At 42.3% G+C, this 23,067-nt stretch overlaps 2 protein-coding genes across 3 annotated transcripts in view; one reads left to right on the top strand and one right to left on the bottom strand.

Moving 5' to 3' along the window:
• The window catches only part of KYAT3 (kynurenine aminotransferase 3), a 206,874-nt gene that overhangs the window by 3,868 nt on the left and 179,939 nt on the right, over positions 1-23,067 (top strand). The gene's annotated exons all lie outside the window — the stretch shown is intronic.
• LOC133759926 (guanylate-binding protein 3-like) lies at positions 744-22,837 on the bottom strand. Of its 2 annotated transcripts, XM_062191681.1 has the most exons (12): positions 22,730-22,837; positions 18,380-18,575; positions 16,187-16,314; positions 14,613-14,722; positions 13,863-14,059; positions 11,609-11,854; positions 10,365-10,645; positions 8,949-9,161; positions 7,672-7,731; positions 3,125-3,227; positions 2,618-2,811; positions 744-1,800 (listed from the first exon to the last, which is right to left on the bottom strand). In XM_062191681.1, the coding sequence occupies exons 2-12, from the start codon at positions 18,567-18,569 to the stop codon at positions 1,576-1,578; spliced, it is 1,947 nt and encodes a 648-aa protein (XP_062047665.1). In that variant the 5' UTR covers positions 18,570-18,575; positions 22,730-22,837; the 3' UTR covers positions 744-1,575. The 2 variants fall into 2 exon arrangements, with proteins under 2 accessions (XP_062047665.1, XP_062047666.1); XM_062191682.1 differs by lacking the exon at positions 7,672-7,731 and having other exon boundaries at positions 22,730-22,836.

The following is a 23,067-nucleotide window of genomic DNA, read 5'->3' as shown; positions in this document are numbered from 1 at the left end:
TATCCCAGCTGCTCCTCTTCCAATCCAGCTCTCTGCTTCTAGCCTGAGAAAGCAGTAGAAGATGGCCCACGTGCTTGGGCTCCCGCACCCATGTGGGAGACCCTAAAGAATCTCTGGCTCGTGGCTTCAGCCTGGCCTGACCCTGGACGTTGCAGCCACTTGGGGAGTGAACCAGCAGATGCAAGACGTCTCTCTCCATCTCCTCACCTCAACCTTTCCTTCCCCTTCAGGTTATGTCCATGGATATGAATTTATGTTGCATTTCTCCAGGAAAAGACAATAAAATATTCACATAAACATTATGCTCTGAAATTCAGTCATACAAATATAGCCACTTTTCCTATCATTTTTTCACTTAGACAATCTTGAAGATTTCTTATTTAAGTCCAAATAGACTCAGCATATTCTTTTATTATTGCTTGCTTTTTAATTTTTTAAACCCTCTTCATTTATTGATTTGAAAGTGCAGAGAGAAAGAGACAGACACAGACAGATAGAGAGACAGACAAGAGGGGATGGTAATTCTCCCATCTTCTTTTCCACTCCCCACATTCCTACAGTAGCTGGGGCTCTGCTAGTCCAAATGCAGGGGCCTGGAACTCAGCCTAGCACTTCAAGGACCCCACTGCATGAGCCATCACCTCTTTCGTCCAGGGGTACACAGGAGCAAGAAGCTTGAATCAGGAGCAAATATGGAATGAGTGTGTCAAGCAGCCACTGAACTGCCACACCAAATGCACAGTCTCTCATTTTCTTGTTTTTATTTATGTCCCCTTTCATTTTAGTGACAGTAGAGTATCCTTTTGAAAGAATATACAGGATTTAACTTTTCATTATACAACAGAGACATTAAAGTCCTCTCAGAGTAGTCAGAAAGTGCTTTGGCATTACAATGACACTGCAACCAACAGACTATTACATATGCCACTTCAGCTTGGTATATAGATCTATAAGAGAAATTCTCAAATATGCAATTGGTAATTCAAGTACACACATTTTACTTATTGATGTATAATTATGACTACTGACATTCACATTAAGAAATATGAGTGACTCTCAATTTCCCAAAACCCTTCCTTGTTAACTGTGCTGTCAGATATTTTTTTCTTGCCCTTCCTAGAGGTAAAAGACACACCACACAATTTTACTTTGCACACCTTTTATTGTCATCAAGGTTCAACGTTTTCACAATTTCAGCTATTTAAACAAAAAATGTGGTTGTAGCTCTACTCTCGCTGATGTACAAGGACTCATCACAACTTAAATAACCTCTGTACATGTGTAATACTAATTGCACATCTTTCCTTCATCTTGTCATGGTTTTTGGTTTCACTTAAATTATTTTTATGAATAATTTCATTATTTTCAAATTTTGTTACCATTTCTTCACAATAATTAATTCAATAAAAATTCAGTTTGGTCTTCTGTGGACGCCAATACCTGATATTCTTTAAAAACTGCATTTCGTTTTTAAATTTCCTTGAAAGAAACTACTATGACAATTTTTAAATGAACAACATTATTAGGCTATTAAAACAAAAGAAGTCCAATTTTATATTTTCATTCCCAGAAAAATCAGTCTTTAGATTTTGAACCAAGAAATTTCAATGGCAAACCAAGTAACTTAGCAGGCCCAGGTAGTACCAGGGTGAATACGGTGCCCAACATATCAAGGAGCCCTGTAAACCATGAGGATCCTTGGTTTTTAGTTGCTTCAATTTCTTTATTTAGCTCTCTTATCTGGTTATTTAACTCCTCAGCATTCTTTCTAAATCCTTCTGTAAGCATTTCTTCTTGGACCTATAAAATGGAAAGAATCCACACTTCAAAATCCCTAGTATTAGAAGTTAATATTTGTATTTCATGATGTCAGCAGTTTAGCATGTACATCTATTTTTCTACTATGTTAGAGTATTTTTAGAGGAATTTGTCCAATATACCCAGGAGTTTTGACTTGAATAGTGGGAAAATCCATGGTTATATTTTGTGAAATTTTCTTACCACCATTTTCCCTAGGGTGGTGGGATTGTGTTACGGCCCACAGAAAGCCCATTGGGGAGGAATCTGGGTTAAATTCTAATTAACTCCTAGTTCCTCTGAAGTGGCACAGCTGAGCTCATCTGGCACATAGTGGGAGTTGCAGGTACTGACCGAGCGCCATGCTGGGACAAAGAATGTATTACACTTTAATCATGCAGGAGGAATCCGGCAGGTCCAAAACAAATGGAGCAGATTCAGAGCATTCAGTGTTCTCTTATCAGGTCCAGTCTCAGCCTTTCAGACCAGGTATATCTGTTTTAAGTCTCTTTGAGAGTTCTGCAGAAATCTTAACCACTAGTGGACTAAGATCCCCTAGAAATGGGGCTGAAGGAGAACATCTCTTATCGGCCTCAAACCCAGGAGAATGTCATTTGTGCCTCCAAAGTCCAACACTCCAGAAAGGGCTGGAGCTTCCTAGATTTCCGTGCTTCAAGGGAACCCAGGTGTATCTGAGGTTGCAGTGGGACAATTGTCTTTTAGGTTCCCTCTGGGATGACACCTGTGCTTGACATTGGGTCCCGCCCTTCCCAGGATCCAGAACATTGTCCCCCAGGCACCGCCCAGCCCCCAGACTCACCTTCAGCTTGTGCTCCAGCATCCTCTCCTGCTCTCTGAGGAGGTCTGCCTTTTCCTGCTCCATCTTCTCCTTCAGTTGAGCAATGTTCTCCTGGAAGCTTCTCTCTTGAGCCTCCATCTTTTGCTGCATCTCCTGCTCCCTCTGTCTTAGCACTTCCCGTTCCTTCTCAGCTGCCTCCCTCTTGGCCTCCTCAGCTGGTTCACAAAGCATTAACAAGGGAAGAAAAACCGTTGAGTTCAAGACCAGGCAGCTTTGACAGCAACGCTGCAAGTGGGAGGGGAAGCTCTTCCCTTAAACAGCAAGAGGAGTTTCAGAATGTGCCAGAGAGGCACTGATTGGCTCGATGGGCAACCCAACTGCCCTTGTTATTTCAGGTTTAGCAGACCATGTGCTCAATAGACAGAGGAAGTCTCTTGCTTCAGAAAAACCACCCTGTCCAATCTATAGGAGGGCATCATAGGAATCTCCCCCCCCTCACCGTCCTGTGAGCCGAGCCCGGCCCCCTACCTGCTAGGGCCTTCTCTCCATCAGTGAGAGCTTTGTCTGCCTGCAGGATGGACTTCTCTGTTGCTGTCTGAGACTCCAGGAACCTCTGGAGCACCTCAGTTGCCTGGAGAAACAAGGAGTAAAAATACTTTAGACAGCAAGTATCTAAATCTTCTGATGTGGAAATTATTGTTAATAAAAGTACAAATCTGACCCTGTGAATCCTGCATCTTCTTTGGTCTTAGCAGAAACTCCAAGCTCTTTGGTGAGGCAGGAACTTCCTCTAGGGCAGCTTCCTTCCTGGCTCTGCAGTCTCCATTCCCAGCAATGCTGCCCGCCACCCCCACCCCACTCCGAGGTCAGAGCCAGCGAGATTCACGTGCAGGTCTACAGACACGTGTCCACTTGGCTTGCAAGATTTGCACTTTGGTTCTCCTCTGCCTGAATGCTCTTCCACCCTTTCTTACCTAGGATAACATCCACGGATACTTCCATATGTGACTCTTACCTCCTCCAACAGGAAGATTTTCTAAGCTGCCTTCTGAGGTTTTTCTCTGAGGTTGTATTGTGGTATAATGGACAAATAACTGTGTATGTTTAAGATATAAATAAAGGGGCCGGTGCCGTGGCTCAACAGGCTAATACTCCGCCTTGCGGCGCCGGCACACCGGGTTCTAGTCCCGGTCAGGGCGCCGGATTCTATCCCGGTTGCCCCTCTTCCAGGCCAGCTCTCTGCTGTGGCCAGGGAGTGCAGTGGAGGATGGCCCAAGTGCTTGGGCGCTGCACCCCATGGGAGACCAGGAGAAGTACCTGGCTCCTGCCATCGGATCAGCGCGGTGCTCCGGCCGCAGCGCACAGGCCGCGGCAGCCATTGGAGGGTGAACCAACGGCAAAAGGAAGACCTTTCTCTCTGTCTCTCTCTCTCTCACTGTCCACTCTGCCTGTCAAAAAAAAATATATATATATAAATAAAGGATGTTTTGATGTATGTGTGCATGCATCGTGAGGTTCTTTATATTAGGCTAATTAATTCATCTATAACCTAATATACCTTTTGCTTTTATGAGGTAAAGATACTTGAGATCTCTCTTAAAAAATTGTAAGTGTATAATATGCCAGTTTAACTGCTGTCACCCTCATGTACTGTAGATATACAGAACTTATTCATCTTATAACTGAATGTTGTAATTTTTGACGAATGGTAACCTTCCCTTTGCTCTCTGTTAATATGAGCCCAACTTCTCTTTTTTCTTGAGTATAAAAGAAAATCATGGGGTTAAAAAAAAATCAGGGTTAAAGCCCTGGCCTGAAGCACCGGCATCCCATATGGGTGCTGGCTCTAGTCCCCACTGCTCCGCTTCTGATCCAGCTCTCTGCTATGGCTTGGGAAAGCAGCAGAAGATGGCCCAAGCCCTTGGCCCCTGCACCTGCATGGGAGACCTGGAAGAAGCTCCTGGCTCCTGGCTTTGGCTCAGCGCAGCTCCAGCCCTTGAGACCAACTGGGGAGTGAACCATCGGATGTAAGACCTCTCTCTCTGCCTCTCCTCTCTTTCTGTGTAACTCTGACTCTCAAATAAATAAGTAAATCTTAAAAAAAGAAAAACAAAAACAAAAAAACTTGGCTGGCGCTGCTGCTCACTTAGCTAATCCTCCGCCTGAGGCGCCAGCACCCCAGGTTCTAGTCCCGGTTGGGGCACCAGTTCCGTCCCAGTTGCTTCTCTTCCAGTCCAGCTCTCTGCTGTGGCCCGGGAAGGCAGTGGAGGATGGCCCAAGTGTTTGGGCCCCTGGACCCGCATGGGAGACCAGGAGGAAGCACCTGGCTCCTGGCTTTGGATCAGCGCAGCGTGCCGGCCATGGCGCCCATTTTGGGGGTGAAGCAATGGAAGGAAGACCTTTCTCTCTGTCTCTCTCTCTCTCTCTGTCTAACTCTGCCTGTCAAAAAAAAAAGAAAAAAACTAAATCATGTAGCATTTGTCTTTTTGTCTGCCTGTTTCATTAGCATAATATTGCCCATGTTCATTCACATTGTCACAAATGACAGGATTTCTCTCTTTTTAAAACTGCATAGAACTCCTATAAAGGTACGTGTTAGTATGTGTGTGCATATACATAATAGTTTCTCCATCTCTTCATCCACTGCTGAGTGGTTAGGCTGCTTCCCTGTCTTGGTTGTTGTGAATGCTGCTGTATTGGACGTAAGAATATAAATAGCTCTTCAAGTTACTGCTTTTATTACTTTTGGAAATGTAAGACCACTAAAAGCTATTAAAACTAATAAAAAAATTTTGATGAATATGCAGGATATAAAATCAACATAAAATAATCCACAGCACTAACTGCTAAGGATTTGAAAAAGAAATCAAGGAAACAATCCTACTTACAATAGCATCAAAAAATAAAATCCTTAAGAATAAATTTACCAAGGACATGAAAATCTATGCTCTGTAAGATTAACTCAGTGATGAAAAGAAATTAGAGAGATGAAACAAATGGAGCTATTTCTAATATTCATTGCTTAGAGGAATTAATACCGCTAAAACGCTCGTGCCACTGAAAGTGCCACACAGCTTCAGTGCAATTTCTATCAAAGTGACAATGACAGCTTTTACGGAAATTAAAAAAAAAATCAACCCCCAAAATTTATATGGAACAGCTGAAACAGCCACGAACCACAAAAACAACGCTGCAGATACAGCACTTCCTGAATTGTGCCAGAGGCCTCTGTCTTTCCATCAGACTTGCTTCTACCTGACATGATTCAAGCTGTGGTAGAAACCTTCCCAAGGGCAGAAACAGGAAAAGGGAGGCTTCTGTCCTGGGAATGGAATGTGGCTGTTATCTGCTTGCCTGTGAAAGCTTCAGCTGCAGGCCCTGTCTGCTTCCATGTAACCAGTCAGGTTCTGCTTGTTCCTACAGAGCAATGGTGTTAACTCTTGCCAGACAGCAGATGGCTCAGATTGTGTGTAAAAAATATATATCTTCAGCTACTATGTTCCTATGTGCAGTACTGTATCAGTCCTGAGGCTAATACATTAGAATATCCAATCAAATGTGTACATGTAACCATATAAGGGAGACAGAGAGGCTAAGACCAAATATTAGGAAAAACTCTTCTTCGTTCTGGGCTCAGCATCTTGAATAAGAAATTCCACCTGTGCTTTATGCTGTCATAATAAAAGACTACTTCCAGTTAAGAGGCCTTCATGTCTTGTCTCAGTACACAAATCCTGCTACAGAATCTCAGGTCTACAGCAAAGCTAGGGTAGTTTTGCTGTTGTTGTTGTTGTTTTATGTTTTATTATTATTATATTATTATATAGGGTATATATTATTATATAGGGTATATTATTATATTATTATTTATTTGACACATAAAGTTAGACAGTGAGAGAGAGAGAGAAAGGTCTTCCTTCCGTTGGTTCACCCCCTAAATGGCCACCACGGCTGGTGCTGTGCCAATCCAAAGACAGGAGCCAGGTGCTTCTTCCTCGTCTCCCATGCGGGTGCAAGGGCCCAAGCACCTGGGCCATCCTCCTCTGCATTCCCAGGCCACAGCAGAGAGCTGGACGGGAAGGGGAGCAACCAGGACTAGAACCCGGTGCCCATATGGGATGCTGGCACTGCAGGAGGAGGATTAACCAAGACAGCCACAGCACTGGCCCCCAAGGGTAGTTTTGATATTGGTATCGAAACATATACATAGACTAGTGGAACAGAACAGAGAGTCAGGATAAAAAGCCCATGTTTATATGGTCAAATAGCTTGAATAATGTTCAGGAAGACACATCAAGGAAAAAATATTCTCTTCAAGAAATGGTGCTGGGAAACCTGAATATACAAAAGAATGAGATTGGCCCCTAATTCGACATCATGTGTAAAAATCAACTAAATATTAATGACCTGAAAGTGTATAATTCCTGGAAGAAAAGATAAGGGAATAGATCTATGACATTAGCCTTGACAATGATTTTTTGGCTTTGATACTAAAAGCACAAGCAGAAAAACAAAAGAAACAACTGGGCTCTGTCAAACTAGAAAGTTTCTGCTCATCTAAAGAAGCAATCAGTAAAATTAAAAGGCCGCATACAGAATGAGAGACCATATTGGCAAACCATATATTTCATAAGAGGTTAGTATTCAGCTTATATAATAAGTCATACAAAATAAATAAGAAAAAAATTATCTGAATTTAGAATGGGCAAAGTACTTTTTATAGACATTTCTTAAAAGGAGATATTCAAATGACTACCAGTATATAAAAACATGTTAAATGTCACTAATCATCTGGGAAATAAAAATCAAACCACAATGAGTTATCAGTTCACACCTGTAGGAATGGCTATTATTCGGGGCCAGCATTGTGCCACAGTTGAGTTAAGCAGCCATTTGCAACCTTGGCATCTCCTATCAGGTCAAGTCCCAGCTGCTCTGCTTCCAATACAGCTACCTTAAAAAATGCCTGGGAAAGCAGCAGAAGATGGCCCAAGCACCTGGGCCCCTGCCACCCACATGGGAGATTGGGATGGAGGTTCCCAGTTTCGGCACGACCTCCCTGGGTTTACAGCCACCTTGAGGGTGAAGCAGTGGACAGAAGATCTCTCTCTCTCTCTCTCTCTCTCTCCATCACTCTGCAATTCAAACAAATACAAATAAATCTTGAAAACAATGGCTATAATCTGTGATTCAATTTGTAAAACTGCTGGCAAGAATGTTGAGAGAAGTGAACCCTTGTACAACCGTTGGTGGGATCCATGTGAAGCTCCACAAAAGGAAACAAATGAGATTCTAATGATCACATACATGGAGCATCCTGGTCAGCCCTGTTACCAGCCAAGGGTTTCTCTAAAGGTAACTCAGTAGCTTCTCTGTGCATCACATTCCCAATTCTATAATGGGAAATATGTTAGTACTTAATTTAAAGTATTCTAAAAATTAAATTGGTATTCAATAAAATAATCTGAAACCATGCCCAGTATAAAGAGTGAATGTGCAGACTGTTAGCCACGATGGTCATCACTATCATCGTTATTATTCTAGTGCATATCAGTACGACAGCTGTATCCTTCACAATACCCAAATCACTAAGAATTTGTCCACCTCAGGTGAAATCACAGGCATATTGAGAAACATTTTCTGTATCCAGAAAAAACTATTCTTTTGTTTGATAAATAAAATAAATGGTGTCACCCCAGATCCATTTCTGGGGAGAAATATTTACAATTTATCTAGGAGTATCTAATTATATATGGATAAAAGGAAACTTTAATGTCAAAATATTATTGCTTTAGTCTGTCATAAGTCTGTTTTCTATGATTCTAACAAAATCCTTGAGGTGGGCTACTTTATAAGAGGTTTAAGTTGCACTCTGGAGGTTCAAGGGCACAACACCTGCTTGAACATGGCTCTGGCCTAGATGGCTCAGGTTCTCACAGAGGATGGCATCCCAATGGAACACGTAAAATGGAGAGATCATATTACCAGATAGGAAGCCAGAGAGTGATTCGGGACCTTCCTGGCTTTTATAACAACTTGATCACACAAGAACCAACTCAAGGTCCCACAAGAACTACTACCTTAATTAACCTCCTCTGAAGGCAGCCCTCAAAGACCTAAGAACCTCGCGCTAGGCCCCATCTCCCAAAGGTCTCATCACCTCTCACATGGGCACACTGAGGATGAAGCCCCAGCACATCAACCACTGGAGGACAAAGCACATTCAAACCACGGCTACTGACATTCCCTGCTCACTGTCCTCAGATGAATCCGTGGTCCTCACTTCAGAAGGAGCAGCCAAGACCCTGCCTCCATTATGCTGACCCACCCTACCCACCACCCCATTCCTCACCTTCACTCCCTTCCTGGGCACCAGCTCATACTCCTGTTCAACCTTTTTCCTTGCGTCTAAGTAGAGACTGTGGCCTCCAGGCGCAGAGAAAACTCCTCTTGAAATACTTTCCATCAGGGACTCTGAGAGCCGTTTAAGCTCAGCCTGGCAGTATTTGACAGAGGCCTCTTCATTCTGCAGCAGGAACTCTTCCTTCATCTTCTCCAAGGTTTCCTGCCAGGGAACCATAAGGACAAACATTAGAAAGAAACTGTTACTGGGGGAAGCACGAGGATGGCCGCAGAGTGGGCCAGGACATGGAGTGGGCCAGTAGGCTGGAGTCTTGATTCAGTGCCACTTCTGATCATTGTCTGTTTAACCTTTGCAAAGTCTTAATTCTCTAGGGGACAGTCTCCATACCATAAAACATGGGTCAGAAGACCTGAGCTCAGGGGTTCTTTACCATACAATATGATTCACAGGGACTTAGTCACCAAGACTGAACAAAAAAAAGTTGTGATTTGGCTCAAATTAAAATGTCCTCAGAGCACATGGATTGTTACAGACAGAAATATGAATATATAGGAATACATGGAAATGAATCTAATTGGTTAAATGTATTTTGAACCAATTTATGAAAATTTTATGAATTCCTTTGATGATGGCTCAAACTATGAATATATAAGAACCAAGTTTTTTGACCTTGAAAGTTGCAATCCATCTGGGTTTCCTTAATACAAACTGAGAGATATTTGTTGCTTATATAGTTCAGGCCTAGACAGATGAATAGATACATTTTCAATGAAGGTGCCTATGGTCAGCAGAATTATGATTTCCTATAAGACTTTTCTCCTCTTGGTGTGCATCCTGTGCATAGTCCCTAAGCCTGAGAACATGATGGGTATTTTCTTGTGATTAGATCACATTATATAGCACAAGTTGCCTTTACAATGGAAAATACTCTATCTCATATTATCCAGTCACATGAGCCCTTGAAAGGTAGTTCTCTTTAGCTGGTGTCAGAAAAAGAAACCAGAGACATTAGGAACAGGAGAAGGATTTGATACAACATTCCTAGCTTAAAGATAGAGGGGTCCCCTGCCCCAAGCCTTCGTTTGCAGACCAAGCTCATTGGAAACCTCCTTCCAGTCTGTCTGCACTGAGCCGAGGACACAGACACCCTGACATGGAAGACTGACCTACAGACTGTGTGACAGTAATGCATGCTGTTGTTAGCTTCTAAACTCATGAGAACTCAGTTTGCGGTACCAAAAAATAAAGTGTCCTTTCTTTAGAAAATGGGTAAATGAGGCCCACAAAGCTCCTTTAGTCTCAAGAATCCAGATAACTTCTACTACGGTAGGGAGATGCTCATGGGGTCATAAGGTATCGTTCTAGAAAAGACAGATGAGGAAGGATAAACGCTAAGATACGTACCGCAAGTTTCTTCTGGAATTTCTGGTTATCATCCTTGAAGGAGTGCTCCATGAAGACTGCAACGGCTTCCCTCTCACAGGTTGCGTGCAGGTCCAGCAGCTCCTGGAGCGTGACTGTGGGGAGCACCAGTCGCTGGGCCATCTGCCTGCTGTAGAGCTCAGCTGCCTTCTGCACAGCTGCAGCATTCTCACGCTGGGCCAGAGTTGTCACTGCGTTCTCCAAGCAAGGGACGGCGCCGCTGTTGATGGCATCTACGTACATCTGCACCAGACTACCCAGCCCTGAATAACAAATAATGTTGAGAAAGTAAGTAAATAGTTCTTTCATTGCTTTCACAGGAATTAAGAATCAGCATTCTAAAAAATCACGAAAATTCTATTTATCTTGAAGTTTTATTTTCCTCCTCCTGCTCCTACTCCTTCTCCCTTTTCTTCTAATTCTCCCACTCCTTCTTTTCTGTGTACTCTTCTTTTCTAATCTTGTTCTGTGAATCCTTCTTGTACAATAACATGTGTGCTATTGCTATTCACCCTTTCTATTATGGCTCTCAAATTCACCAAAATTCAAAATTAATTACTTGATTATAAGGAATATTATTTAGAGTTTCCTAGAAAAGTACTTTTCCATTTTAATAAAATACAAATTTATTAAACTAGGAAAGGAAATTACATAATTTTCAAGCCTTCCTTCCAAATAAAATGCTAACTCTTTGATAAAAAATTTCTCAGAAGTTAACATCCTGCCACATAAAATATTGAACCAAACATGACCTGATAATCATATCATGGGGACTGTGTGACTAACATGGTCACATGTCAATAAAGCCAGCCTGGTAAGTAAGATTAGTTTTAATTTTTTTTTCAAATTCTTGGTGAGTTTGCATTGGAATCATGGACTATTTTTTTATGTTCTGACTGGTATTAATTTCTGGTATTAATATTTTGCTTTTTCACCAAGGAATTCTTATCCTATAGGACTTCTCACGTGCAGATTTGTCTCTGTAATAGTATTTTGTGCTTCCATCATTCCTGGGTTCATTTCATGAGATAATTGAAGCCTCGGTAATCCACCATTTGGGGAAAATTTAACTAAGAAACATCATTTGTAGATGTGGTAGGAGCATCTCCTTCTCTATATTCCTATACAGAAGCAAACGAAATGATTGACAAGCCCATAGAAGAATCACAGCCTCATCACACACACTGAACCACAAGGAGACATGTTTTGAGACAGAAGAAACTCACGATTTCCAGTGACAATGATTCCCTGTCTCAGGGTCTTGGTCTTCCCATGTGTGAAGATATAAGAGCAGAATTTTTTTGACTGCATCTTGAAATTTAATTCCAGTTGGTCTTCTGGCACTTCTTCTATACGGATTAATAGATTTTTATCACTTGTGGGCCGGTCAAAGACAAAGCACTTCCGTTTGGGAAAGAAATACCTGATACATGTTCTGGGCTTGTTGGAATTCTGGATTCTGGGGTTCTTTCCTGTGGAATTATAAAAAGAGTACTCATTGACGAGACAGCTTACAGACAAAGGGGCTGAGGACCTCTAAAGGAATTTTTGCATTACTGCAGCCCCTGTGCCTGGAAATTTTCCTTTATCCCATCCTAAAAAGCAGCCCTAGGCTAACTGACCCAAAGCATTGGGAATCCATTATTGTACAGAACTGGTAGTGAAGGAAATGCTCTGGAGAGGAGTGGGAGGCATTCACTGTGAGTAAAGAAATCTATCATGGGTCCTTGGCGCTTGTATTGTGGTAGGTAGAGTGACTACATTTTAAAACTATTTATTGATTTATTTACTAAAAGTCAGAGTTACTGAGAGAGAGACAGAGAGAAAAATCTTCCATCCACTGGTTCATTCCCCAAATGGCCACAATGGCCAGCACTGAGCCAGGCCAAAGCCAAGAGCCAGGAGTTTCATTTGGGTCTCCCATGTGCATGGCAGGGGCCAAACACTTGAACCATCTTTGTCTGCTGTTCTCAGGCCATTAGCAGGAGCTGGACTGGAAGTGGAGCAGCCAGGACATGAACAGGTGTCCATATGGGATGCCAGCATGGAAGGTGGTGACTTTATTCACTACACCAAAAAGCTGGCCCCATAGTGATTATTTTTAAATATTTTTAAATAATTGATTATAAAAATTCTCAGAAATACATTTTTAATACTGCAGTCTCAAGTTAGAATTGAAACATAGACTTTAAAAACTTGTTAGAAGTAAAGGTGAGATGTTTCTGGAAAAATAGCATGAGAACAGATGAAATTCAAGTCACTAAAGAAAAATGTTTCACAATCATAGGAAAAAAATTAACACACCATTATATTTATAGACTACTTCAGCAGTAACCTTCAAAGAATATAATTGGGGACCTCACTATTTCTCAAAGGCAGTTTATATTGACCTGCACAGTATCATGATGAGGGATTCCAAGGCATATACTTTGTTCAAAATAACTGCTGGAGCCAGCACTATGGCACAGTGGGTTAAAGCCCTGGCGAAGCACCGGCATCCCATATGGGTGGCAGCTGGAGTCCCAGCTGCTCCACTTCCAATCAAGCTCCCTGCTAATGCACCTGGGAAAGCAGCAAAAGATGGCCCAAGTCCTTGGGCCCCTGCACACATGTGGGAGACCCAGAAGAAGCTGATGGCTCCTGACTTTGGATCAGCACAGCTCCAGCCCTTGCAGCCATTTGGGGAGGGAACCAGCAGATGGATGATCTTTCTCTCTACCTATTTCTGTAACTCTGTCTTTCAAATAAATAAAATAAACCTTTAAAAAATAACTGCCTATTGAAAGAATGAATAAAAGAATTAATTAAATCTATGGCCCCTCTAACTGCCACTTCTCTACTCTTCTAAATGCAATGTAATAAAATTGTAATACTAAAATAATAACACATTGCCTAAGGCTGGAGGGTGAAGATAGTGTTATGAAAAAGACTAATCAAAGGATTCAACAATAGTACTGGAGGCACACAGCAGCAATTTTCCCCCATACTACTGAGATATAAAAATGCTCCTATGAAGAATGCAACAGTCAAGGATAATAAAGCATATCAAATGGAATTTATTTTGAGAATTAGGTCATTTTGTTTTCAAGTGATTCTGCATTTACTAACTTCCTAACTGAGTTTTTTTTCTCAAAATAGAGTAAGAGAAATGCTTAAATTTATTAAGTAACACAAATATATGAGTCTCAGGAGTGATAGCATTGATGGTAATCCTCATTTTTTTCATTGTATTGATTGGCCTAAAATTGATACAACATTTAAATTTATAAATTAAAAAACTCCTCACCCAGTGTAAATCTCAAATTCTGAAAGTTTTCAGTAATAATTGCTAAAATCATGACCACCATCAATCACCAGTCACCATGAGCATGGGTCTTAATCCAGTCTCAAATAAATATTTATTTCAAATGCTATAGGACAGGGCTCTGTTGATCTCCCCCTTGCTACTGAACTAGTCATCCCCAGAGCACATTCTGATACCTGGAATCAGCTTCAAGGCATTCTCAAGGTACTCGTCTTCTGTGATGGGCTGTCCATTTAACTTCAGCTCCAGGGTGAAATCCCGTACAGCCCAAATAAAGTCTGGAAAGAAGCTCACAAACTCTGTGGAGTCCTCTACTTCATGAGACGTTGGGGACGATTTTGCCCTGATTAACTCTGTTAGTTCAGTCACATAGCTGGGGTCTTAGTTAAGGGAAAAGATCCTACTACAAATTCCAGATCTCATTGGAAAGCAAGTTGTGGGGCTGGCACTGTGGTGCAGAGGGTTAAAGCCCTGCCCTACAGCACCAGCATCCCATATAGGCAACAGTTCAAGTCCCAGCTGATCCACTTCCAATCCAGCTCCCCGCTAATGAGCCTGGGAAAGCAGCAGAGGTAGCCCAAGTCCTTGGGCCCCCGCACCCATATGCTGGGAGAAAGCTACTGGCTTCTGGAAGAAGCTCCTGGCTCCTGGCTTTGGCCACTGCAGGCATTTGGGGAGTCAACCAGTGGATGGAAGCCCTCTGTGTGTGTGTGTCTCCTCTCTCTCTCTGTCTCTACATTTCTCTGTAACTCTGTCTTTCGAATAAATAAAATAAATCTTAAAAAAAATGTCTGGACAAATGTTCCCTTTACTCCTAGGTCCACTCTAATTAAACCAGGAAAACTGAATCACATAAAGAAGAAACAGTCTCAGCTGCCATGTCCTAAACTCAATGATATACAGCGGCTCTGTTCCTGCAAGGATACTGTAGCTGCTCCAGGGCCTGGTGGTTGATGGTGCCCAGGCTGTTGTAGACAAAAGCACTGCTCAGAAGCACAGCCAGAGCAAAGATCCACGAGTCATTCTTAGGGTCTCCCTAGAAAGGACAATAGAGCAAGGGACTTAGACATGTACTCTTCATTCATTTACCCATTCATTTTTTTGGTTGTTCATTCACTCTTTTGTCTGTACTACAGTTGAATAGTTGGGTTAAAAACACATTTTAAACATAATGCTAAAAATAAAATGTCTTTTGATATGTACAACATGCAGGGCATAAGTTTGTTTAGTGAAAAAAATGAAAAAATGAATGACAGTGTATCACTGATACCTTTTGTATCACTTAATATTCTGGCATCCTTTGATCCTTAACAAATGTTGTTAAATGAATAGAAGGTTGATGTAAGCCACAATTTATTAAAAAGTCAACAGTCTATATTGGTTATACTTAGATAATAAATGTCTTTAAAACTAAATTTCTAAGCTCACAATTTCTGTGTGTCCCTCCCATCCTTTTATAGTAAGAGAAACCAAAGATCTATTGCTGCTTCTTCCAATTTATATTCAGACTCATTTATGAAGAGGAAATTTTGATTGAACATGTTTTTTGGATCTTGCTCATGTTTTCAAAGAAGTCAGTGAAGGATTCACCTCCAAAGTTTAGGGACTTGGTTTAAAAAACTGTTTAATGGTAAACAGTTTTTCTAAAGATGCTTTAAATAGATTTCTTCCCCGATGCCCTATTTTCACAATCAGTGCCTCTAACCCCACCAACCCCACCAATACCATACACTTCAGTAGATCCCATTGATCCAATAGAATAGAGCTTTCTCAGGAAGCTCTCCCTAACTCAAATGATCAAATTTGTTTCCCACTTTTTGTACTGGTGGTACCCCGACCAGATTTCAATGTAGTCTCTACAACTAGCATCTACCCATTACCTTATTTACAGTTATATCTGTGGTCTTTAGTGCAGTGTCCTGGAACTCACTTGTTCATTCATGTTTATTAAATTAAATTATTTATGCCAGCATTAAAAATAATAATATTTCTCCATAATATATCACAATATGAGGTTACTAAAGAAATCTGAAGAAACAGATTTTAACTTCATTGCTCATTATTGGATTTGTAGTTTAGAGAATTAGTCAGAGAAGGTGAAGTGATGTGCCAAATTAAAATGTAAGAAGAAGCCAGCGCCGTGGCTCACTAGGCTAATCCTCTGCCTGCGGTGCCAGCACCCCAGGTTCTAGTCCCGGTTGGGGCGCCGGATTCTGTCCTGGTTGCTCTTCTTCCAGTCCAGCTCTCTGCTGTGGCCCAGGAAGGCAGTGGTGGATGGCCCAAGTGCTTGGGCCCTGCACCCGCATGTGAAACCAGGAGGCAGTGCCTGGCTCCTGGCTTCAGATCGGCGCAGCGCCAGCTGTAGCGGCCATTTGCGGGTGAGCCAACAGAAGGAAGACCTTTCTCTCTGGCTCTCTCTCTCACTGTCTAACTCTGCCTGTCCAAAAAAAAAAAAAAAAAGTAAGAGGAAGTTGGGAGTAGAGAACATTCTGGGGCTTACCTTTTCCACATCGCCCAGGCCCTCAGTGTCCAGGAGGACCAGGGTGTGGTTTGGCTTGGAGGGGTGGGGCACACACCACATCCAGATGCCTTTGGTTTGAGATTGCACAGTGGAGCCCAGGGAGAAGCCTGAAGAGAAAAGGAATAACAAACCCTGACAGCAGACTGACCAAAGGCCCAAGACTTACATTCATTAAACCTGCAGCAATGTAAGTGCTGGTCAGAAAAGGGGTTGCTTCTACTTCACCAATGAAAACTAGTTTTATATATATGATTTTCTCAAGAAAAATGCATTCTTTCAAAGACTCAAACTATGTCACATGATAGAATTAATGTAAGTCTAATTATTATGTCATTTTATGTGAAACTAAAGAGCTCTCTTGCCTCCCAGCTTCTCATAGTGTTCCATCGGTGGGAAGCCTCACAGGAGACAGGAAGGCAGGCACGTGTTCTTTCTGCTTCCCCCTTGCTGGGCTTCAGCGTCCCAGTGGCTCAGTCCTCTCTGTCAGATCACGTAGCTCCATGCAACAGTCTGGTCTTCACCAAATCCCCGCATCTACTCTTTGCTTGTCTGCCTAGATGCAGGGGTGGTAATGTCCACCTGGCTGTTGTTACTGCTATTCTATGAGTGCTTTGTCTCTCTTACTGGTTCCTTTCACTCAATCTATGCCCTTATAAGTAGTCCCTCAATTGAATTCTCTTCAATTATCTTCTGAGCAGGCCATGTGTGTCCTGCCAGAACTTAGACTGATACAATAGCTTTTGTGATTTTACTCATCCCATCTCTCCCTCCTCATTTTAATCTTTTGCTTTCTCTTCTTAAAGATAAAGATGAATCTCATGTTCTCTGCCTCAGGAGGGAGATATAAATTAAGGAAAGGCAGAAGAGAGCTGTGCTTTCCAGAGGCTGAAACCCATAAGGAGATAATTCGAGGATCATGCCCAGGAACCAATGGATGACATTTCCCGTCCAGCAGTCCTGGATTTTGACCATCTGCCATATGTCAATGCTTTCTTCAACTGACAACAGAAATCGACATCATTGGGTAGCTCCAAGTTCACCCTCTGCATGGTTCAGGTCGATCCCCTTTGACTCCCTGGATGCTCTCACTGAGAGGATAGTCTGAGATGGTCTGCTCTTTCCTACACCATGGAAATATCTTATTGCTCCCTGATCAATAGGGATGAATCCAACACCCTGTGATCCCACTTGCAAAAAGGACAGAGTATGAATGGAAGTGATACTTCAAAAATTTGTGGAAAAACAGAATTAAATGGTAACTTAATGCAGCACACACAAAAAAATTTAAAGTTCTGGATACTTTTTCATAATACAGCTTCCCTGAATCTTGAAGATCTCTGAAATGCATGGATTTGAAAAAAACTTTTGCACAAAAATAAACTTACCTTTTAGTTCTGTTTTCTACAAACCTTTCAAAAATTTGTGGAAAAACAGAATTAAATGGTAACTTAATGCAGCACACACAAAAAAATTTAAAGTTCTGGATACTTTTTCATAATACAGCTTCCCTGAATCTTGAAGATCTCTGAAATGCATGGATTTGAAAAAAAACTTTTGCACAAAAATAAACTTACCTTTTAGTTCTGTTTTCTACAAACCTTTTAAAGTTACTTCATTAAAAGAAAAAAAATCACACACACAGCGAGTCACACCCAAAGAGAGAGAAGTGGTATTCTGATCCTGCTCATGAACCTGAAGTGGAAACAAATTTCTTTCTTTTTGTTTTTCCTAGTATATGGTGGGCAGCAAGTGGCAACACAAATACTAGGATGCCTGTGAATCCTAGATGGGGTTCTGGGTTCCTGCCTTTGACCTGCCCCAGCCTCAGCTGTTGGGAGCATTTGGGACTGAACCAATGGATGGAAGATCTCTGTCTTTCTCTGTATCCCTCCTTCTTTGTGTGTCTCTCTGTGCTTCAATAAATAAAAATGAATTATACAAATGTAACAAAAAGGAAGACTAGTGGAGTGGATCTTTTGAAAGAGGGAACTCTTCAGTAATGGACTAAAGAATGGACACGCATGGCTGAGGTTGTACATTTGGAGGTGAGAATGAGAAGTTTTCTTCTTTGGAGGAGTCATGCTCTTCTTTACAGTGACCGTAGACAAGGAGTGATCACCCTGTGTTGTCACTGTTGCCAAGCTAACGGCGCCTGCTGTGGCCCACACTCACCATGGTTCTGTCCTGCCAGACGATTCATGAGGTAGGATTTTCCTGTACGATACAATCCCACAATGGCCACCACCACCACAGGCTGAGATATCTGGTTAAGAATCTCCAGTGCTTTGGGATTCACTGTCAGCTGCTCTTCCCAATTTTCCACTAAACAGATAGGGGTCTTCATGGTGATATCAGTTGCCATGGTAACCTGTAACCCAGAAAAACCACTCAGTCGAATGTGGGATCCTGCAGTCATCTCTAGTGGTTCTGGGGGACAAAGGCACATGAGCTTTCTGCTCGTGGAATGTGTATATCAATCTCCTATGTTTTATACGTCTCTAAAGGAAAAAGTACTTTGCATAGCATGTCAAGGTCTAGCACAGATGCCTTACACATTTTACTTGACAATTTCTATGAGAATTCTAAAAAAAACTTTGTCCAGGCTTTTTCAGAACAGAACAAGAAAGGCAAACTGCTGATGTCAGATCCTTAAGAACACGAACATTTGAGGTACGTAGGGGCAGAACATGATAATAAGGAGATAAAGAGTGGTCAGTAAAGGCATTCCAGGAAAACTATGTCTCTCATTAATCCAACAAATATTTCATGGTAACTGCTATGTCCTGTACCTTGTTCTAAGTACTCAGTATCAAGCAGTGAACAAAACTGACTTAAAGCCGGCGCCGCGGCTCACTAGGCTAATCCTCCGCCTTGCGGCTCCAGCACACCGGGTTCTAGTCCCGGTCGGGGCACCGATCCTGTTCCGGTTGCCCCTCTTCCAGGCCAGCTCTCTGCTGTGGCCAGGGAGTGCAGATGGAGGATGGCCCAAGTGCTTGGGTCCTGCACCCCATGGGAGACCAGGAGAAGCACCTGGCTCCTGCCATCGGATCAGTGCGGTGCGCCGGCCGCAGCGCGCTACCGCGGCGGCCATTGGAGGGTGAACCAACGGCAAAGGAAGACCTTTCTCTCTGTCTCTCTCTCTCTCACTGTCCACTCTGCCTGTCAAAAAAAAAACAAACAAACAAACAAACAAAAAAAACTGACTTAAATTCCTTTTGCATGGAGGTCTGTTCTAGTGAGGGACAATAGTAAATACACAAAATAAATAAAAAGAAACTATGTTAAAATAATGGTATGCTCTCAGAAGAAAATTAGCAGAGAAAGAGGGATGGGGAGGGTTGGGGGTTAAAATCACACATATGTGGTAGCCAAGCAAGGCCTCTGAGAAAGGGAAGAATGAATCGGATGATGACAGACTGAGAAACCTGTGGGAGCACAGTGGGCTGCATGGAGGAGGACCATTAAACATGGAAGCGAGATGAAGACCTCAACTTTTCTCAGAGTAACTAGACAAATACTTTATTTGTATTTCAATACTTTATTTAACTGTCAGAAACAGATACTTCACATCTACCAGTGATAGGGAAGAGATTCAGCAACCTGGGTATCTAGGATCTGCCCAGATCTGACAGAATCCCACACCTGGGCGAAATGTAATAAGTAGAGCATAGCATGAAACTCAGGTTCAGAAAACAGTCAGCTTGGACTGTCACTTTCTTTCTTAAAAACAATGCTAAGCAGCATTCGCATGTTCATATAACTTTACTAGCTATGTGACCACCACAAATATTATTAACTTCTCTGTGCCTCTATTTCTTCTTCTATAAAATGGATATACTAATAAGGAAAAATACAGTGATTATTAAATATCTCTTAAAATGCTCTTAAAATCTCTATATTGTAGTCATTCCTATATAAGCAAAGCTTAAAAATAGTACCTGAGAAGGCAGGTGGTATAATTCCTAAAGAAAAGTGAAGGACTGGCTTTGTACAGAAACAGTGACACAGCTCCCCAAGGCTCCAGCAAGCAAGGATCAACAGGCAGGAGCGCCCAGTTAGAAGGGATGATGGAGGGAAAATGAATCAAGCAAGGGGACTCTAGAGATGCCCTGGGATGTCAAAGCACAATGCTAGACTTGGACTTCTAGGGTTCAAAGCCTGGAGTTCAAATCACTCATCGTCTGATGATCTTGAAAACATTCTCCTGTGTGAGCCTGGACTTTCCTATCAGTGATAGGAACATCATGATTTTAATCACTGCCTGATTCAGTAACATAACGCTGAGAAAAATATTCTCAAGGAGAAATTTTTAATTTGCAGGATTAAAATACTTTTCATACAATGAACAAGAAAATGTACTAATATGTACCTATATGTTCTCTAAGCAGAAAATTATCAAGAAATAATAAATATCCAGGATCTCTGCTGGATAAAAAGCATCAATTTGTTTTTTAACAACCTTTTTCTTAAATTTCTTTTCTTTTTTATAGGTGGTTGGGAGCAGAAGTAGAGCAGTGAAACAGGAGGTTTTTATTGCTGTGTAATAAACCAGAGGAATTGTAGAATATTTTGCTCAAAGTATAAATTTTGATTTAGAGTAGGAATAGATTAGTTTACAATGTTTCCTTTGTTTCTTTCTTTAATGCAAATCATTCTAATTATTCAAACCAAGAATTTGTTTTTACTTTTTTAAAATGTTTAACTAACACAAAAATTGTACATATTTGGGATGTATGTTGTTGTGCACCAGGTTAAACAGGCTATTGCAGGCATTTGAGGAGTGATTTCGCTGATGGAAATCTCTCTCTCCTTCTTTCTCTCTGTTTCCTTGTATCTCTCTGTCCCTCTGCATTTCAAATAAATAAAGTTTTTCTTAAAATTATAGAAGTTTGGGGTGCCTTATGATATGTTGATACATGCATTGTATAATGTCCAATCAAGTTAAATATACATGCCTCCTCAAACATTTATCATTTCTTAATGGATAAAGCATTCAAAATCTTTTCTTCTAGATTATTCTGTTTTTAAGAAAAATATATAGTATATTTCTACCTGTAGTGACCCTATGTTTAACAGACACCAGATCTTCTTACTCTTATCCAACCATAATGTTCCATCTGTTAAATTACCTTTCCCCGTGCCTTCCCACCTGCTCAGCTCCCAGTCTCTAGAAATGATACTCTCAACTTCTATGAGATGAATACTTTAAGATCCTATATGTAAGTGAAATCATGATGGATTTGTCTTTCTGTCCTTAGCTTATTTCACGTAACATAATTATCTCCAGTTCCAACCATGTTGCTGCAAATGGCAAGATTTCATCAGATACATGGAGAAAGCTCAACTTCCTCGCTAAGAACCAGGGAAATGCAAATCAAAAACCATCATGAGCCATCACCTCACTCCAGTTAGATGGAGTATTATAAAAAAGACAAAAGATAACAAGTGCTGGCCAACAAGTGGAGAAAAGGGAGTCCTTGCCCTTTGTAGGTGGAAATGTAAATTAGGACAGTCATTGTGGAAAACAGTTTGGAAGTTCTTCCAAAAAACTGCAAGGAGAACTGCCATCTGATGTAGCAATTCCATCACTGGGTATATATGCAAGGGAAATGAAGCCAGCGTGTTGAAGGGACATCTGCTGTATTGTTCACAATAACCAGTACACAGAAACCTAAGAGTCCGTCCAGATGAATGGATAGATAAAACACTGCACAAATATACAACAGAGCACAAACCAGGAAACTTGCAACACCAAGTAACAAGTGGAGAAAACAGCTCTGTTAGATCGCTGTAGACCAATGGTTTCCAAAGGTTACTATCCAGCAGAGTCACGTGGGCTGAGGGCTGCAAATGCCTGACATTAGGAACTTCTCACAAGTCCCTCGGATCACTCTGATGCAGTTCTTGCAAGCACTGTGCACTCTAAAAGTGGATGTACGCACGTGTGATTAGACCACAGTTATTCAAACAGTTGATTAGTGAAAGTGAGATTAGGATTCCATAAAATTTAACTTTGCGGTCTCTTTGGAATATTAAATGTAGTTTTAAAAAAAAATCAAATGAAACTTCAAGGATTTCACTTGTCTAAGATAAGGATCTTTCCTCTGTTTCTCAAGGTCCAGCAGGGGACAGCCAGGAAAGGTGTGCGCGCAGGAGAAGGGAGGCAGGAGGGAGGGACTCCACAGCAGCGCCTCTGCCAGGGGCTGGATCTAGGTCCCTGTGCGCTAAAGAGAGGGGGATCCATCCCTCGCGTCCAGCGCGCGGCTGGGCTGCAGCCCCTGGAGGAAGCCCGAGCAGGAGCAGCGCAGGCGAGGGACACCCGGCGAGCCGCCGCCGCCTCTACACCCCGCAGAGACGCTGAGCCGCCTGGAGAAAGCGCTCCGGGGAGACCCGCCCAGCTCCCGGCGCCGTCCTCTCGCTGTCCGTGCCCACCGCCCGCGCTCAGCCTGCGCAGGGAATCCGTGGTGGCCGCTGTCAGTGAAGGGAAGGGGCGGCGACAACCAAGCGCCGGCGCGCACTCACCGGGTCCGGGCGCCACAGTCACGGCCAAGTTCTCCGCTGCCCGCACACACCTCTTGAGCTCTGCTTCTGGTCTGGCTCCTCGGAAACCCTCTGTTGAGCTGAGAAACAAAGCCGACCCGACCTCTGAAATAGGGCTGAGAGGAGGAGAATGGAAACCGAAACCAAAACCACATTCCATAGTTGCATGGTTTGCAAAGTGTCAGGAAACGGGTTTGTGGGATGAGGCCCCGGGAAAGTCCGCGGATCCCGGCCAGTATCTGAACCGCGCCCCTCTCCTCACAGACGGAGAGCCGTCCCTGTGTCCACTCGGCCATGCTTCAATCAGGAGCCACCCGTGC

Source organism: Lepus europaeus, chromosome 5 (genome assembly GCF_033115175.1).
Source record: "Lepus europaeus isolate LE1 chromosome 5, mLepTim1.pri, whole genome shotgun sequence".
Taxonomy (NCBI): domain Eukaryota; kingdom Metazoa; phylum Chordata; class Mammalia; order Lagomorpha; family Leporidae; genus Lepus; species Lepus europaeus.
Note: the sequence above shows the minus strand (reverse complement) of the source record. Positions and strands in the feature narration are given on the sequence as shown.